Genomic DNA, 20,212 nt, shown 5'->3' on the forward strand with positions numbered 1-20,212 from the left:
AATTTAGAACCGAAAGAATAGAGCATCACACATAGATTAGATAGATAGAAACATGTCAGTCACATATATAATAAGTACAGTGATAGTGTTGATTACTGTACTTGTCATTTAGTGTTAAAATATAGGATTCATTAAAAAAAAAATTGGCGTGGGGTTCCCCGTAATTTTAGTCTCTAGCTTAGGTTAAGCAGATGGCTGGTGCAGATGTTTGAAGCCTGGGAAGGGGGTAATACCCACGGAGCTTCCCAGGCTACTAATATCAGCCCCCAGCTGAATACCTAGCCTTTACTAGCTATTAAAATGGGGGACCCCCGAAAAAATGACGTGGGGTCCCCCCTATTTTAATAGCTAGCAAAGGCTAGGCAGACAGCTGGGGGCTGATATTAATAGCCCAGGAAGGGTGCCATGAATATTGGCCCCCTCCCAGGCTAGAAACACCAGCCGTCAGCCGCCCCAGAAATGGCGCATCCATAGGATGCTCCAATTCTGGCACTTAGCCTCGCTCTTACCAGTGCCCTGTAGCGGTGGCAGTGGGGTAATAGGGCTAGGGTTGATGTCAGCTTATAATGCCAGCTGACATCAAGCCCAGGTTAGTAATGGAGAGGCATCTATAAGACACCCCCATTACTAACCCCATAGTCAAAGTTAAAAAAAAACACAAACACCCATGGAAAGGTAAGGATGATGTTGCTTTATTTTACTTTTATTGTAGAAGACATTGGCTTCAGCTGGAATGGGCGTGATGGTAAGTATGGTTTAATTTAGAACATTAAAAAATTGTGTGTTTATTTCAATTAAAGGACTTTATTCTGGGTGTTGTGTTTTTTTTAAATACTTTACTAAAAATTCATGGCGGTCATGTCTATTATTGGCGTGACCCCATGAATTTCGGGCTTAGGGCCAGCTGATAATGCCTAGCTGGCCCTAACCCCTTTATTACCCAGTGAGCCACCGCACCAGGGCCCTGGATGAGTTGGGTATTTTCTGGGGTGGCTGCGGACTGCAATTTGCAGCGGGGGGGGAGGGGCAGAAAGCTTGGGCCTCCCTGCGCTGCGGATTCCAGCCCCCAGCTGCCTAGTTGTACCTGGCTGGACACAAGAATAGGGCGAAGCCCCACGTATTTTTTTTTTTAATTATTTCTTGAGTTTCATGAAATAATTAAAAAAAAAAGGGCTTCCCTATATTGTTGTGTCCGGCCAGGTACAAATAGGCAGCTGGTGGTTGGGGGCAGCCCATTCCTGCCTGCTGTACCTGGCTGGACACAAAAATAGGGCGAAGCCCCACGTAGTTTTTTTTAATTATTTCATGAAATAATAATAAAAAAAAAAGGGTTACCTATATTGTTGTGTCCGGCCAGGTACAAATAGGCATCTGGTGGTTGGGGGCAGCACGTACCTGGATGCTGTACCTGGCTGGCATACAAAAATATGGCGAAGCCCACGTCAAAATTTTTGGGAAAAATTAATTAAAAAATAATAAAAAAAAATAAGAATTTATGGACTGCATCTTTATTAAGCCCTCACGTGGAGGGGTTAATAAAGATGCAGTCCCTAAATGTGTTTTTTTTTTTAAATTTTTATAGAATTTTCCACCAAAAATTTGACGTGGCCTTCGCCATATTTTTGTGTCCAGTCAGGTACAGCAGGCAGGAACGGGCTGCCCCCAACCCCCAGATGTCTGTTTGTACCTGGCTGGAAACAAAAATACAGGGAAGCCCTTTTTTTAATTATTTCATGAATTTCATGAAATAATTAAAAAAAAATTGCCGTGGGGCTTCGCCCTATTTTTGTGTCCAGCCAGGTACAGCAGGCAGGAACGGGCTGCCCCCAACCACCAGCTGCCTATTTGTACCTGGCCGGACACAACAATATAGGGAAGCCCTTTTTTTTACTTATTTCATGAATTTCATGAAATAATTAAAAAAAAAAAAATACGTGGGGCTTCGCCCTATTTTTGTGTCCAGCCAGGTACATCTAGGCAGCTGGGGGCTGGAATCCGCAGCGCAGGGAGCCCGAAGCTTTCTGCCCCCCCCCCGCTGCAAATTGCAGTCCGCAGCCACCCCAGAAAATGGCGCGTTCATAGAAGCACCATCTTCTGGCGCTGTACCCAACTCATCCAGGGCCCTGGTGCGGTGGCTCACTGGGTAATAAAGGGGTTAGGGCCAGCTTGGCATTATCAGCTGGCCCTAAGCCCGAAATTCATGGGGTCACGCCAATATTAGACATGACCGCCATGAATTTCTAGTAAAGTATTTAAAAAAGCACAACACCCAGAATAAAGTCCTTTAATTGAAATAAACACACAATTTTTTAATGTTCTAAATGAAACCATACTTACCATCACGCCCATTCCAGCTGAAGCCAATGTCTTCTGCAATAAAAGTAAAATAATAAAGCAACATCATCCTTACCTTTCCATGGTTCCCACGACAACTTCAGCTCTGCTGCATTCAAATGACAGGCTGGATCGCAGCCGAAAGCTGCCATCCAGCTTGCCATGCCACAGACACTGAGAAGCGCAGGCATGCTTGCGCTCCTCAGTGTCTCACTGTGACGGCATCCAGATGAGCCGAGGTCATGTCCAATGAACTCAGCTCACCTCATGCACGCCACTGACAGCGTGGGAAAATTCTCTTGCGCTCAGCGCTTCAGCAGGAGAATTCTCCCACGCTGGGATGGCATTGAGATGACAGGCAGGATGGCAGCTGAGCGCTGCCATCCAGCATGCCATCCTTCATAGACACTGCAGAGCGCAGGCATGCTTGCGCTCTGCAGTGTCTCTGAAGGATAACAAGCTGGATGGCAGCGCTCAGCTGTGATCCAGCCTGTCATCTCAATGCCATCCCAGCGTGGGAGAATTCTCCTGCTGAAGCGCTGAGCGCAGGAGAATTCTCCCACGCTGTCAGTGACGTGCATGAGGTGAGCTGAGTTCATTGGACATGAGCTCACCTCATGCACGTCACTGACGTGGCGTGGGAAAATTCTCCTGCGCTCAGCGCTTCAGCAGGAGAATTCTCTCACGCTGACTGCAAGCAGGAGAATTTTCCCACGCTGTCAGTGACGTGCATGAGGTGAGCTGAGTTCATTGGACATGACCTCGGCTCATCTTTATGCCATCACAGCGAGACACTGAGGAGCACAAGCATGCCTGTGCTTCTCAGTGTCTGTGGCATGGCAAGCTGGATGGCAGCTTTTGGCTGCAATCCAGCCTGTCATGTGAATGTAGCAGAGCTGAAGCTGTCGTGGGAACCATGGAAAGGTAAGGATGATGTTGCTTTATTATTTTACTTTTATTGCAGAAGACATTAGCTTCAGCTGGAATAGGCGTGATGGTAAGTGTGGTTTAATTTAGAACAATAAAGAATTGTGTGTTTATTTCAATTAAAGGACTTTATTCTGGGTGTTTGTGTTTTTTTTAAACTTTAACTATGGGGTTAGTAATGGGGGTGTCTTATAGACTCCTCTCCATTACTAACCTGGGCTTGATGTCAGCTGGCATTATAAGCTGACATCAACCCCAGCCCTATTACCCCACTGCCACCGCTACAGGGAAGTGGGAAGAGTGAGGCTAAGTGCCAGATGCGCCATTTCTGGGGTGGCTGACGGCTGGTGTTTCTAGCCTGGGAGGGGGCAAATATTCATGGCACCCTTCCTGGGCTATTAATATCAGCCCCCAGCTGTCTGCCTAGCCTTTGCTAGCTATTAAATTAGGGGGGACCCCACATCATTTTTTTTGGGGTCCCCCATTTTAATAGCTAGAAAAGGCTAGGTATTCAGCTGGGGGCTGATATTAGTAGCCTGGGATGCTCCGTGGGTATTACCCTCTTACCAGGCTTCAAACATCTGCCCCAGCCGTCTGCTTAACCTCCGCTAGAGACTAAAATTACGGGGAACCCCACGCCAATTTTTTTTTTAATAAATCCTTTATTTTAACACTAAATGACAAGTACAGTAACCAACACTATCACTGTACTTCTTATATATGTGACTGACATGTTTCTATCTATCTAATCTATGTGTGATGCTCTATTCTTTCTGTTATAAATTGTCAGGTACCGATGCTGAATTGCTGGCCGGCTTTTTTAAAGAGACGGTGCATGAAAACACCATTATTTTTTTTAATAAATCCTTTAACTCTAAATGACAAGTACAGTAATCAACACTGTCACTGTACTTCTTATATATGTGACTGACATGTTTCTATCTATCTAACCTATGTGTGATGCTTTATTCCTTCTGTTCTAAATTGTCGGGTACCGGTGTATGCCGCTGCTGAATTGCCGGCTTTTCATTTAATACATTCTACATTATTCTTAGTTGTTTTTCTTCATGTAGAATTAACCTACAAGGAAAGAAAGGGTTTATTTTCATTCCGATATTTGTGTCCCCTTGACTTGCATTGGTTTCTGGTATCGGAATCGGCGATATCCGATATTTTTTGGGTATCGGTCCGATCCGATATTTTCCGATATTGGAAGGTATCGCTCAACACTAGTTATAAATTGTCGGGTACCAATGCTGAATTGCCGGCCGGCTTTTTTAAAAAGAGACAGGTGCATGAAAACACTAATATTTTTTTTTAATAAATCCTTTAACACTAAATGACAAGTACAGTAACCAACACTGTCACTGTACTTCTTATATATGTGACTGACATGTTTCTATCTATCTAATCTATGTGTGATGCTCTATTCTTTCTGTTTCAACATGTCGGGTACCGGTGTATGCCGCTGCTGAATTGCCAGCCGGCTTTTTTAAAAAGAGTGTCTTCTGAGCAGTTTCTCAGCTTTTGGACACCTTTGAAGGTGTTTTCTGTGTGTTTCTATGTGTTTTTGTTTGCCTGCCATTGGTTTTAATGGTGTTCGACGGTGTTCGACGAACAGTTCCACGAACATCCCGGTGTTCGACGAACCGAACCGAACCCGAACACTACGGGGGTGGCTCAACACTATCGATGAGGAACTTTTCTCCTGTACTGTTGCTAATGAGCACAGTTCTTTTACTGTCATGTATGTATGTCTAGTGCTTAATAAAATTATGCCTATTACTATCATGATTAATGGTTTGGATCTTTTTATGACTCCATATTAGTGCTTTGTAGGTAATATAAAATGCATTTTGGTCTTTAAATTAAATAAGCAAAGATGCGTAAAGTTTATCCAATGGAAAAGTATCTTAGTGCATTCCTGCACTGTGTTTCTCTACCCGGCTCCACCTCTTTGGTCTTCTCAGAGATGCAGCACATGCGCAGTGTGCACCACAAACGGCCAGCAACTTTGGCTTACAATTATGTATCAGGTTGACCGGCTCATCAAGGAAGCTGACCAGTAACCCAATCACAGGATGGGTTCAGAGACCAATTGGTGGTCCAAGCACTCAAATTTAACATCTGTTTTGCTTCTCTCTGTCTCAGCTATTAAATTATCCACATCATGTCTAGGTGACTTATTTGGACTATTTGTCTATTATTATGACCCATGTGTTCCAGGACCATTCTTCTGGATCTACCCTTGGAAGCCCATTCTGATTTGACTTTGGAAGGTTTATTATTTTTACACAGTTATCTGAGCCCAATTTCCAAGATTCTGACCTGGCCATCCATGGCTACATACACTTTTTATTTTACCTGCTTGTGATTTCCTGCTTTTGACCCTGGCTATCTTGTTTTTTCCCTCAGGTTGCTCCACCAGTCAACGACTACTCCGTAGATGCAACCTAGGGATTCTTGCAGTGAAGTCAAAATCCCTGTATAGGAGTTTAAAGGGGCTGTCCAGTCTTAAACTACAAGTCTGCAGTTACTATATGTGACTGCAGACTTGTGAATCCTTACATCGTGTACACTGTGCACTGTGAGGATTCTCCAGTGCCGGTGCTGTGAGCGGGTGGTCATGGGACCACAAGTATGCCATGTTCCCTTCAATTTAGCGACGCCGCGTCCATCTAGTCGGATTGTGACCAGGAGTATGCACATCACATACTTACGGTCACAGGACTGCCTACTCCCTGCTCCGGAGAATCCTCACAGTTTGCAGTGCACACGATGTAGAGATTCTCAAGTCAGCAGTCATATGGAGTGACAGCAGATTTGTAGCTTAAGAAGACTGGAAAACTCCTAAGTGTGTTCACCAGAGAACCCCACCAATCAGCATAATGAAGTTCTCAGCTCAGCATGGTATGTTTTACTTTATGATAAACTTTGCTCAGCTCTGCTATCCTTGGAAAGCCTGTTAATCGCTTGCTTGATTCTCCAAAAGAACCAAAAAAAGTCCATCTGAAACAAGGTGGATTATGGGTCCGAGTGTTGAGTCACCTATCAATCAAAACTTTTCATATCAAGAAACATTCAGAGAGAACATGGCTTGCAGAACCATCCTGGCACTTTAGGAAAAGATGTGACAAGTCTGGCAAGGCCACTGGCTGGCTTTACCGCACTCCAGCTGATTGACAGATTTCTGCTATGTATGTACATAGGAAGAAACTTGTCAATGAAGTAGAGCGGTGCAGGGAGTAGCCGGCCAGGGGAAGCACCGGACAAGTCAGGTTTCTCACTATGGTCCCCAGTTGGCTCTATAAATTAGGATTTCTCTGAAATGCTGCAGCTTTTCAGAAAAAAAACATAACTGGCTGCAATCATACAACCAGGATCTGATTCATGATGCTTATGGTTTAGGATTCATGAACAGAGGGAAATATGTATTTTATGCACAATGTACGGTAGAATTTCATTGCTTTCGCCATCCCGAATTATTTGCCTTTAAGAGGTCTGGGAAAGCCGGGTAGCAACCCCTCTTGGATCAGCAATGAGTCTCATATTGGTTAGAACCCAATTTTCCGAAATCCAATATAACTTAACAGAATTTTTACCAACTTAACCGAAGGATGACTCGAGGACTGATATATATTTTTTTCTTTTTATTCTTATAGCTGGAAATGCTCATTAACTTTAAACCATTTGCTGCAGATCCATTTCTTAAGTTGTGGAGCCTGCTTTATACTAATATTAGCTCTCCGAACATGCATTCTAGAATTATTTAATTGTAGCGAGAGAAGCCAGCTGTATTTGTAAATAAATTATAGCAATTATAAAATAATCATATGTACGGGAAAGTAAAAAGTGCAGCTAAAAGTGGAACATATAAAAAGTTGGAATGTGTTCAATGAATATCAAATCTATAGAAATGTGGTAACCACCAATCATGGAATGGGGGAGATGTGGCTTCTTCTTAAAGTAGTCCATACCTCATATGTTTTATAGTATCTGGCACTTTTATTCTTTTATAACTTTAAAAATGGTTGTCTTACATTTGAGTCTGAGTTGGAGTCGCAGACGCTCTCCCCATGCTCCACTTCATTGATGATATAATTACAGGCAATGACTGAGCCCAACAACTAATATTAATAAATCCATCAATCCATCCATCTATCTACAGTATCTATCTATCTATCTATCTATCTATCTATCTATCTATCTATCTATCTATCTATCTATCTACAGTATCTATCTATCTATCTACAGTATCTATCTACAGTATCTACCTATCTATCTATCTACAGTATCTATCTATCTATCTATCTATCTATCTATCTACAGTATCTATCTATCTATCTATCTACAGTATCTATCTATCTATCTACAGTATCTATCAATCTATCTATCTACAGTATCTATCTACATTATCTACCTATCTATCTACAGTATCTATCTATCTATCTACAGTATCTATCTACAGTATCTATCTATCTACAGTATCTATCTACAGTATCTATCTATCTATCTACAGTATCTATCTATCTATCTATCTATCTACAGTATCTATCATCTCTCTATTATCTATCTATCTATCCCTCTATCTATCTATCTATCCCTCTCTCTCTCTATTATCCATCTATCTTTCTATCTATCTATCTATCTATCTATCTATCTATCTATCTATCTATCTATCTATCTATCTATCTATCTATCTACTCTTAGACAATAAAGCCACACTCCAGATTTAGATGCAAATACATCAGGCTTTATTTAGCCCACGTATCGACGTTTCACCCCAGAATCGCAGAGCCATTTTCAGTCTTGAAGAGCTCCACATGCTAAAATCCCAATGTGCTTTAAAAAAAAATACTTTGGAAGGTGAAAGATTGTTGCTCATACAAAAAAACATAAATTCATAATTTTTGTCTAACGATAAACTTTAACCAAACGGCAAAAAAAATAAAATATAATGGTACATTCAGAACGAAGGTGACATGCAGAATGGAATACTCAAAATAAAATTTGGGCAGAATATCACAATATAAAATAATTGTTTTTTAATACTACCTCTAATTAGTCCTTTCTCCTGTAGAGTTTTCAAAGACGGACGACGAATTATGAACTTCTTTAGTCGGGTTTTCACACGGTTTCTGTCAGAGGAGTCTGAAGCGCTGTAGTTTAATTTGAAAACTGGAAAATAAAGGAAGTAAATGAATTAGGAAAAGTTTTTACAGATGCGTTTACTACAGATTAGGTCATTTTACTGCCTATGATGTCTAACCCATTTGTTTTTATTATTAATTTTTCTGAATATAATATCGTAATCTATAATTGCTCAACATTGAAATAAAAAAGAAAAAACAAGAAGGAAAAGTTGTAGAATTATGGAAATCACAGTATAGAGATATGGAAAAATGGAAATTAAATTTTCAAAACATCTGGATTTATTCATTGTTGAGAATTAATGCTACATGCAGAAATAACGGGACTTTCAGCCTCGGCTGCTATCACTGAGATTATTATTAATGGTCATCTGAGGAATGTTCAATCATCAAGATCCGCTGCTGGCAGCTTCTGTGTAATTACCGACCAAAGACCAACCTAGATGTGCTCGATGGGAGACTAGTCTGGAGACGCCGCAGGCCATGGTAGTACATTTTGGCCATTCAAGCTGCCCATAGTTGTACGAGCAGCATGCAGGATAGCATTGTTGTGTTAAAAAATGGCTCCTTGGACACTTTGGAGAAATGGCCACTCATTCCACAACCAAATCAATGCAATGCCAACCTGTCAGTGTACCTAGAATGAAGACTAGAGGGCTCCGGCTTCTGTACATTATGCCACCCAACACCATAATGCCAGGAGTAGGACTGGAATGACATTTCTTAGGGAAGGCCACTTCATGCATTGCCCACAAGGTCTCATCAGATTTGAAGAATGCTGCATAGCGATCCATTCTGTACAAGTAAAATTGGACATCACATACTGAGCCTAAGTTATCAAACAGTGTATACACAAACCATTAAAAGAGTTTGCATGACATTGGGCTACAAAACAGACAACCATCAACAAGAGCTCCATTGACCACTAGTGTTGAGCCACCCCCGTAGTGTTCGAGTTCGGTTCGGTTCGTCGAACACCCGTGTGTTCGCCGAACTGTTCGTCGAACTGTTCGTCGAACACCTTCGAACACCGTTAAAACCAATGGCAGGCAAACAAAAACACATAGAAACACATAGAAAACACCTTCAAAGGTGTCCAAAAGCTGACAAACTGCTCAGAAGACACAACTAACACATGGAAAAGTGACAAGTACATATAGTCATGCGAAAAGAAAAGAGGTGGAGGAGTAAAAGGAGGGGGAGACACAGATATAGGCATGTCATGCCCTTCTAAAATCCAAAAAGTGAGAAGCCGACACGTTCAGTCCGCTCCTGCCCGTGCCACTTCCGCGTCGCCGGGTCTGTGCCAGAGCCGCGGTGAACCCTGACGGCCAGCCCCCCTCTCCCAATACTGGTGCCTGTCCGCTGGTGGGTCGAGCGAGCCCCCCTGTGGTGGAGGCAGCGCTAAGCTTTTTAATTTAAATTGTCTCTCTAATTTGAATGAATACACTTTAAATCCATTTACAAGGATCTATTGGAGGGCAAGTCTCATGCCAGCAGCCGCGTAATTCCAGCTCCAGTAGCGTCCACTAAAGCTGCTGCAGTTAAAAAGCTTTTATAAGGATCGAGCTCGGCTGTCCACCGCAAGGCATCCTAGTGCCAGTCCCAGCCCCTATGCCTTGGGGTGCCTCCTGATGCTCTTCACTGAGTATCCCATGGTCCCGAAGCATTTCCTTTGAAAAAATTAAGTGTCCAAACTACAGGTGGTGTAGCTTGCTTAACAGCCGGGATAATCCGCTGACTAGCAGACACTGCTACTAGGCACAAAGTATTTCCTGGGCTAGATGCAGTTAAAAATTTGTAATTAGATACTCTCGTTGGATGCTGAGAAAGCATTCCATAGAGTCTCCTGGCACGCCATATATGATTCTCTTAAAAACTTGGGGTAGGGGTCTAGGGGACCCTTTTATAGCCAAAATCACGGCCCTGTATCGCAATACGTCATCTAGGCTGAAGATAAATGGAACTGTAGCACCCTGAGGGCTCGGTTGCTACAGAGGTATTGCACCTCACCCAGAGGTGTGATATCTCACTCTCAGGTAAGGATGTAGTGTGGATCAGGACCCGACACCTGCATGCATTACACCACATTGCCGTTGGGCAGGGCGACCAATATGCCCCTGAGATGGGCACGAAAGTCCCTGTCCCTGGCTGGAGTGGGGGGAGGGAACACTGAGGAAGGGGAACCCTGTAGTGCAGGAGCAGGGAGGAAGCAGTTCCTGGGTGCATTGAGAAGGGAGTATAAAAGGTGGGCACCATCTTAGTTCAGTGCAGAGAAGTCTGAGCAGAAGTGGCAGGGAGCAGGGGCTCTGCATGAGCTCTGCTCCAGAGGCGGGCCTAGTAACAGAGGCCCAGGCCTGGAAGAGGGAGAAGGAAGGAAGAGGAGCGGAGAAGGCTCCAGGAACGAGGAACGAAGGGATCCCAGGGGTGCGGACGGGCGAGTCGTCACCGCACGCTCGAATCCACCTGCGTGGAGGGGTCAGGCCAAAGGGGGAGACCGGTCCCCGAAACTAGTGGAGGCAGGAAACGACCCTCAGCTAGAAACAGGAGGCTGTGACATTTTATGTGGCGCAGCCCCTCGCTACACCCGCTAGGAAGGCACCACATAGGGTCAGGGAAACTGGCGCCAAGTTTACCAAGAGGAGGCCCGAGGCAGCCGGACAGAAGGGTTGGTAAGAAAGGCCAGACAAAGGACACACAAAGGGGGTCCTGTGAAGCGCTCCAAAGTTATCTGGGAGTTGTCTGAGCCCCTCACCTGGTGAGCACAGTACGACGTGGGCAGCCGTTACCTGCAGACGTGGTCTGGATAATAAGAACTGTGAGTAAAGGCCCTGGACTGCATCACTGACTCCGTGTCGTTACTGCTGCTGCCCTGCACCATCACCCCCATCCTCCGCATACACTGCCCTGAGGCTATACTCCTCCCGTGGGGAGTTATGCTACGCTCTGCTGCACCCACAACAGCAGCCTCAGCGGTCTGCCCTGGAGCGGCGGTTCACTCTGACCGCAATCCACGGGTGGCGTAGTCGGACATTTAAACATCAAAACCACATAAATAGTTCCGCCACTGGTTTGACCGCCCTGAGCCACGGAACTGGGTCGCCGCCACGGAGACTACAACCACCAGCATCCACCAAAAAGGGTCCGGCTCCGGGTGTCCCAAGGCTCAGGGGGCGCGTCAGAACATTTTCATCACCTTTCACAATCACCAATGGGACAAGGCAGGGATGTTCGCTGTCCCCTCTCATACATCCTAGTGACGGAGCACCTGCTCTCATCAATTCGCCATAACCCCAATATTAGGTGGATTGAGGTGGGAGGCACCGAGTACAAGTGCTCTCTATTTGCTGATGATGTCCTAGTATATATCACTCAATCACATATATCCATCCATGCTGTTATGGCTGAAATAGATCACTTTGTTACATGGTCAAATTTTAAAATCAATGCAGCGAAGTCTGAGGCCCTCGATGTCTCCCTCCCCAAATCCATATAGGATTCCATCCAGTCCAACTTTCCCTTTGCCTGGCCCTCACAGGGTATCAAATACTTAGGAATTCCTATTCATAGAGACCTCTCCCATCTATGTTATCTTAATTTTGGGCCCTTTATTGAACAACTCCATACAGACCACGGTTGGCAAGTTAGAACTGTAAGATTCACTACGTGAACCACTGGTGTTTTGTGGAAAAGCACATGTACACTGTGTTCTAAATTATTATGCAAAAAGTGTTTAGGAGTGATAAGGGAAGAATTTGTTTGTTTGTCAGTTAAACTCATTGATGGTGATGTGTGTCAGGGCTCTTTATATCACTGTAAGCAATTGCAGACACCTGTGCTAATTAGTTTGGCAGGTGTGTCCAATGAAAGGCAAGACTACTTAAGAAGGCTGTCTCACATTATTAAGCAGCCTACATTTTGTGCCAAAATGGGAAAGAAAAAGGATGTGTCGGCTGCTGAGAAGCAACAAATTGTGGAGTGTTTAGGTCAAGGCATGACTACAATCAACATTGTGCGATGATCAGGATGAAGTGTCTTGGCAATCAAGAAGTATGTAGCTGATTCACAGTACACACGTGTGCGTGCTGATAAGGGCAAATTGAGGACTCTTTCCTACAGGCAATTACGTCAGGTTGAAAGAGCAGCGGCAAAAAAGCCTTGTCATAGCAGCAGACAAGTTTTTGAAGCTGCTGGTGCCTCCAACGTCCCCCGAACAACAAGATGCAGGGTCCTTCAGAGGTTTGCAGCTGTGCATACGCCATCCTGTCGACCTCCTCTATCCACTTCACACAAGCAGAAACGGCTCCAGTGGGCCAAACATTACATGAAGACTGATTTCAAAACAGTTTTGTTCACGGATGAGTGCCGTGCAGCGCTCGATGGTCCAGATGGATGGAGTGGAGGATGGCTGGTTGATGGACACCCCACGCAAACACGGCTACAGCGCCAACAAGGAGGAGGTGGAGTAATGTTTTGGGCTGGAATCATGGGGAGAGAGATTGTCGGCCCCTTTAGGATCCCTGAAGGCGCTAAAGATGAACTCCATAATGTATGTGGATTTTCTCAAACAGCACTTCCTGCCATGGTTCAAGAAGAAGAACCGTGTATTTCACAGCAAGATCATTTTTTTGCATGATAATGCACCATCTCATGCTGCACATAAAACATCTGCATCTCTGGCTGATATGGGCATAAAAGGGGACAAACTTATGGTGTGACCCCCCATGCTCCCCTGACCTCTACCCCATTCAGCACCTTTGGAGCATCATTAAAAGGAGTGTCTATGATGGCGGGAGGCAGTTCACATCTAAGCAACAGCTCTGGGAGGGTATTCTGTCCTCATGCAAAACAATTGAAGCAGAAACCATCCAAAACCTGACAAATTCAATGGACGAGAGAGTTCAGAAGCTCCTTTCGAACAAGGGGTCCTATGTGAAAATGTAACATCACCTAGAATAAAGTTTTGAGTTGAAAACTGTTTGATTTCAGTTTCTAACAACCTGCTAATGCTTATAATTTCAAAAATGACCATTTTTTTGGTCTTTATTAAAATGAAAAGGTTGATCGAAAAGTTTGGGGGATCTAAGAGTGTGGCAACCCAGTAGTCATGATTACTTCGAATTCTGACAATATGAGGGTCATGCTGCAGGTAGTGCAGCAAGAAGGCACTTATGTGTCTTGCGCATCTCGGAGCCCCAAAATTATTTTCCGGGCTAGATGCAGCTAAAAATTATTATTAATTTTAAATCTGGTGAAGCTTTAGTATAGATGGCCTAATAGGATAAGTGCTGCACACTGCTACAAAGCCCAAATTATTTTCCAGTCAAGATACAGATAAACATGATTAGTAATTTTAAATCTGGTGGAGCTTATTATAGATGGCCTAATAGAATCAGTGCTGCACACTGCTACAAAGCCCAAATTATTTTCCAGCCAAGATACAGATAAACATGATTAGTAATTTGAAAGCTTAAAACGGTTGGTAGGGTGATTTTAACCAATCATCAAGCTTTTACTCTCCCCAGGATGACACAGGGGTAGAAAAGTCGTTTCGGATCCATGATTTGTTCATCTTTATGAACGTGAGTCTGTCTACATTATCAGTGGAGAGCCGCGTGCGCTTATCTGTCAGCACACCACCAGCAGCGCTGAACACACGTTCAGACAGAACGCTGGCTGCGGGGCATGACAAGATCTCCAAGGCGTAAGTGGCTAGCTCCGGCCATTTATCCAGATTGGAAGCCCAAAAAGAGCAAGGGTCCAGTGACACAGTCATGGCTTCAATGTTTACTTGGAGATACTCCTGTACCATCGTCTCTAGGCGTTGACTATGTGTCAGACTTCTTGTCTCCTGTGGCCTTGCAAAGGATGGGCTAAAAATGTGGTGAAATGATTCCGCAAAATTGATGTTACCAGCAGATACTGTTACGGTTTGAGTGCTGAACACTTGACGGTCCCACGGTTGGCAAGTTGGAACTGTGAGATTCACTACGTGCACCACTGGTATTTTGTGGAAAAGCACATGTAAGATTCTGCAACAGTCTCTGCTGATACTCCTGCATGCGTGCATCCCTTTCTATGGCAGGAATAATTTCTGCAAATTTACGTTTGTACCGGGGATCTAACAGTGTGGCAACCCAGTAGTCAGGATTATTTCTAATTCTCACAATTCGAGGGTCATGTTGCAGGTAGTGCAGCAAGAAGGCACTCATGTGTGTTGCGCATCCAGGAGCACCAAGTCCCTGTTGTGTTGGTGGCGAGGTAACAATCATGCTTCCTTCCTCTGTCCTCTCCCCCCAACCTCGCACAACAGAAATGTGATCAAGGTCTCCCTCATCCGATGAGTCTTCCATCAGTTCGTCCTCCACTTCTTCCTGGGCTCCTGCACCTTCCTCTCTAGTTTGGCTGCTACCATGCGCCCTGGTAAAACCATCTCCCCCACCCTCACATGCCTGCCGCCTTGGTGCTGCCGACCGTCTGGACCTTGCAGATGTTAGCCCTTCCGCATACAACTCCTCCTCCTCTACTTCCTCCACCTCCTCTTGTGCCACCACCTGACTCCGAATTCTGTTTAACATGTGCTCCAGCATGTAAATCACCGGAATAGTCATGCTGATAATGGCATCGTCAGCACTAAACATCTTCGTCGCCATTTCAAAACTGTGCAGAAGGGTGCATAGGTCCCTGATCTGAGACCACTCCTCCAGCGTGATTTGCCCCACCTCTGGATCTCGTTGGCCCAGGCTATACGTCAGAACGTATTGCACCAGGGCTTGTCGGTGCTGCCACAGTCGCTGCAACATGTGCAGAGTTGAATTCCACCGGGTAGGCACATCGCATTTTAGCCGGTGAAGTGGCAGGCCCAACGACTTCTGTAGAGATGTAAGTCGCTGAGCTGCGGGATGCGAATGGCGGAAGTGAGCACACAGCGACCGTGCCCTCTGCAGAAGGCCATCTAGTCTGGGATAGTGGGCTAAAAATTGCTGGACAACCAGGTTCAACACGTGAGCCATACAAGGCACGTGTGTGACATTGCCCCGGCGAAGGGCCGCACCCAGGTTTGCAGCATTGTCGCACACAGCCTTCCCTGGTTTCAGGTCCAGTGGAGACAACCATTCATGAAATTGGTTCTCCAGAGCTGACCACAACTCCTCAGCTGTGTGACTCACATTTCCCAGACATTTCAATGTAAAAACCGCCTGATGACGTTGAGCCCTACTGCCAGCATAGTAAGGAGGTGTGCAGGATCCCTTCTGCGCAGTTAGAAAGCTTGTGGCATGACCAGACAGGCTTTGGGTGCAGGTGGAAGACCGAGAGGAGGTTGAGGAGGCAGAAGCAGTGGAGGAACTTTGACATAAAGAGGATTGACGCACAACTCGTGGGGACGGCAAGACTTGGACAGCAGCCCCTTGTCCTGCTGTCACCATAGTTACCCAGTGCCCAGTCAGCGACATGTAACGCCCCTGTCCATGCCTACTCGTCCAAGTGTCTGTGGTGAAATGCACCCTGTCACACACAGAGTTTCTCAAAGAAGCGGTGATGTTGTGTGCGACATGCTGGTGGAGCGCAGGCACACCTTTCTTTGAGAAGTAGTGCCGACTGGGCATCTGGTACTGGGGCACTGCGACGGACATAAGGTCTCGAAAATCCTCTGTGTCCACCAGGCAGAAAGGCAGCATTTCTGTAGCCAAGAGCTTGCAGATGGTGAAATTCAACCTCTTAGCTTTCTCATGGCTAGGAGGAAATGGTCTTTTACTTGTCCACATCTGAGGGACCGAGGGCTGGCTATTGTGCTTAGACGGGGTTGATAAGGGTGTCCCCGGCAAACTGCCGGTCTGTGAGGAAGATGCAGGCGGAAATGTTAGGTTGCCTTGATCCAAAGGTGGTGCTATCGATGTCGGACAGCGCTCAACACCAGCTGGTGTTACCACCTCCAAAGAAAATGATGACCTGCCAATCACGCTGGCTGTTGCGGGTAAAGAGGTGGCAGGTCTGCGCCCCAAAACAGGTGTGACTGCTGTCCCCCCAGTCACAGAGGATGAAGAGGCCGCGGATGCACAAGATATGGCAGACGGTGGTTGGCCCGGCCGGCTAGGCCGCATTGTAGCACACTGAGCTTCCCACTGCAACTTATGCTTCATGTCCATGTGCCGGTTCATGCATGAAGTACTCAAACTATGTATTTTTTGGCCTCTACTTAGCTTTTGCTGACAAATGTTACAGATAACACGAGTTGGGTCATCTTTATCGATCTGAAAAAATGCCCAGGCTATGCAAGGCTTAGCACCCATGCGACCTGAAGAGCCACCACGACTTGTGGTGAGAGGCAGAGTTGTGTTTGAGGATGCAGTTGTTGACGTGCTTCCAGTACTACGTCTCTGTCCAGGAAGGCGCAACCTGACCTCGTCGTCACTAGCATCTTCCTCCACCTCCTCTGCTGACCTCATCTCTTGGCTGACTGTGGGTTGACAGTAAGTGGGATCTCCAACCTCATCATCATCACCCTGTGCGTTATCACACCCGTCGTCCTCAGAGCCAACCTGTTCCTGCCCTGACAAAAAACTAAAGTTGTCGCTCCAATCAGGTATTTGAGTCTTATCATCGTCTTCCTCATTGTCTCCACCAACAGGAGTTACAGTTTGGGAATGAGGGTCTACATTATGGTCAGAACCTTCTGCGTCTGGTCCTGGATCCGACTCATAAAGATTCTGGGCATCAGTGCAGATCATTTCCTCGTCTGGATTCACAGAAGCGCTGGAGTCGACCTCTGATTCCCAGGCTATAGTATGAGTAAACAGCTCTGCAGACTCAACCATCTGTTCTACCTCATACTCAGACGGGCAGCTGGAGATTTGGGAGCTGTGAGAAAGCAAGTGCGATTGGGGTGACACCTTTGAGGACTGGAGTATTTGTGATGTTGAAGTTGATGTGGAGGAGAGCCCACTTAAAGGAGCACTTGATATCCGTTGAAGCACCTGCTGTTTTTGTGCCTCATCTGGAATTTGTAGCGATTGGCGTGGCCGTAAGAAAGGGATCTTATCACATTGTCCGCTAAAAGAAGTAGACATTTTAGTTTGGCTGGAAGATGGTCTTTCTTCTGCAGATGTTACTGTTGCTTTAACACCTACCCCACGGACACAACCTTTTTTCCCATTCCCATCACGCCTATTCCCCTTTCCACCAGCAGCAGGCCTTTTTCCACTCATTTTGGTGGTTAACTAATTCACAACTCTGGAGTTGTTTGCACAAAAAAACAATGGATGGGAACCGAGCAGAGCTGAGTGGCCAAACTGTGGTATTAGGCCAAAACTATTGGCTGGGTTAGATGCAGAAAAAAATTATATTCAATTTGCAACCTGATGGAGGTCAGTATAGATGGACTAATAGAACAAGTCCCACACACAGCTAGAAGCCCAAATATTTTTTCAGAGGTAGATGCAGAAAATTTTTTTATTTAGTTTGCAACCTGATGGAGGTCTGTATAGATGGATTAATAGAACAAGTCCCACACACAGCTACAAGCCCAATATTTTTTCAGAGGTAGATGCAGAAAAAAAATATATTCAGTTTGCAACCTGATGGAGGTCAGTATAGATGGACTAATAGAGAAAGTCCCACACACTGCTAGAAGGCCAAATATTTTTTCAGACCTAGATGAAGACAAAAAATTATTTTGAATTTGCAACCTGATGGAGGTCAGTATAGGTGGACTAATAGAACAAGTCCCACACACTGCTAGAAGGCCAAATATTTTTTCAGAGCTAGATGCAGAAAAAAAATATATTCAGTTTGCAACCTGATGGAGGTCTGTATAGATGGATTAATAGAGCAAGTCCCACACACAGCTAGAAGCCCAAATATTTTTTCAGAGGTAGATGCAGATAAAAATTATTTTTAATTTGCAACCTGATGGAGGTCAGTATAGATGGACTAATAGAGAAAGTCCCACACACTGCTAGAAGGCCAAATATTTTTTCAGAGCTAGATGCAGATAAAAATTATTTTTAATTGGCAACCTGATGGAGGTCAGTATAGATGGACTAATAGAGAAAGTCCCACACACTGCTAGAAGGCCAAATATTTTTTCAGAGCTAGATGCAGATAAAAATTATATTCAATTTGCAACCTGATGGAGGTCAGTATAGATGGACTAATAGAACAAGTCCCACACACAGCTAGAAGGCCAAATATTTTTTCAGAGGTACTGTAGATGCAGATAAAAATTATTTTTAATTTGCAACCTGATGGAGGTCAGTATAGATGGACTAATACAACAAGTCCCACACACAGCTAGAAGCCCAATATTTTTTCAGAGGTAGATGCAGAAAAAAATATATTCAGTTTGCAACCTGATGGAGGTCAGTATAGATGGAGTAATAGAACAAGTCCCACACACAGCTAGAAGCCCAAATATTTTTTCAGAGGTAGATGCAGATAAAAATTATTTTTAATTTGCAACCTGATGGAGGTCAGTATAGATGGACTAATAGAGAAAGTCCCACACACTGCTAGAAGGCCAAATATTTTTTCAGAGCTAGATGCAGATAAAAATTATATTCAATTTGCAACCTGATGGAGGTCAGTATAGATGGACTAATAGAGAAAGTCCCACACACTGCTAGAAGGCCAAATATTTTTTCAGAGCTAGATGCAGATAAAAATTATATTCAATTTGCAACCTGATGGAGGTCAGTATAGATGGACTAATAGAACAAGTCCCACACACAGCTAGAAGCCCAAATATTTTTTCAGAGGTACTCTAGATGCAGATAAAAATTATTTTTAATTTGCAACCTGATGGAGGTCTGTATAGATGGACTAATAGAGAAAGTCCCACACACTGCTAGAAGGCCAAATATTTTTTCAGAGCTAGATGCAGAAAAAAATTATATTTAGTTTGCAACCTGATGGAGGTCAGTATAGATGGACTAATAGAGAAAGTCCCACACACTGCTAGAAGGCCACATATTTTTTCAGAGGTAGATGCAGAAAAAATATATTCAGTTTGCAACCTGATGGAGGTCAGTATAGATGGACTAATACAACAAATCCCACACACAGCTAGAAGCCCAATATTTTTTCAGAGGTAGATGCAGAAAAAAATATATTCAGTTTGCAACCTGATGGAGGTCTGTATAGATGGATTAATAGAACAAGTCCCACACACAGCTAGAAGCCCAATATTTTTTCTGAGGTAGATGCAGAAAAAAATATATTCAGTTTGCAACCTGATGGAGGTCAGTATAGATGGACTAATACAACAAGTCCCACACACAGCTAGAAGCCCAATATTTTTTCAGAGGTAGATGCAGAAAAAAATATATTCAGTTTGCAACCTGATGGAGGTCAGTATAGATGGACTAATACAACAAGTCCCACACACAGCTAGAAGCCCAATATTTTTTCAGAGCTAGATGCAGAAAAAAATTATATTCAATTTGCAACCTGATGGAGGTCAGTATAGATGGACTAATAGAATGATGCTATGCCCAAAAGATTTTACTTCACTAGGTGCAGTAAAAAAATTGGTATTCTATACACAGGTGGTATATCTTGCAACACAGATAGGCTACTCCACTGACTAACACACTCTGCAATAGGCCAAAAAGGATTAGCTTTGCTAGATTCAGCCAAATGCTGTGAAAAAAACTTGCACAGCACTGGCACAGACCTGCCTGGCAAAAACTGATAGGAACTGATGTAACCTAGTCCTGAAAAGGACTCCAATTACAATTAGTCTTTACTCCCACAATCTATCTATTTAAGAGCACAGACCTGCCTGATAAAAGTCGTAGGAAATG

At 44.4% G+C, this 20,212-nt stretch overlaps 1 protein-coding gene across 1 annotated transcript in view; it reads right to left on the reverse strand.

Moving 5' to 3' along the window:
• ARHGAP15 (Rho GTPase activating protein 15) overlaps positions 1–20,212 on the reverse strand; it is a 1,188,983-nt gene that overhangs the window by 377,707 nt on the left and 791,064 nt on the right. Inside the window, exon 10 of the mRNA XM_073647243.1 lies at positions 8,317–8,439. Coding sequence (XP_073503344.1) covers positions 8,317–8,439 — 123 coding nt within the window. The remainder of the gene's footprint in view (positions 1–8,316; positions 8,440–20,212) is intronic.

This window comes from Phyllobates terribilis, unplaced genomic scaffold (assembly GCF_046119375.1).
Source record: "Phyllobates terribilis strain yellow unplaced genomic scaffold, ASM4611937v1 Scaffold_9__5_contigs__length_417890890, whole genome shotgun sequence".
Taxonomy (NCBI): domain Eukaryota; kingdom Metazoa; phylum Chordata; class Amphibia; order Anura; family Dendrobatidae; genus Phyllobates; species Phyllobates terribilis.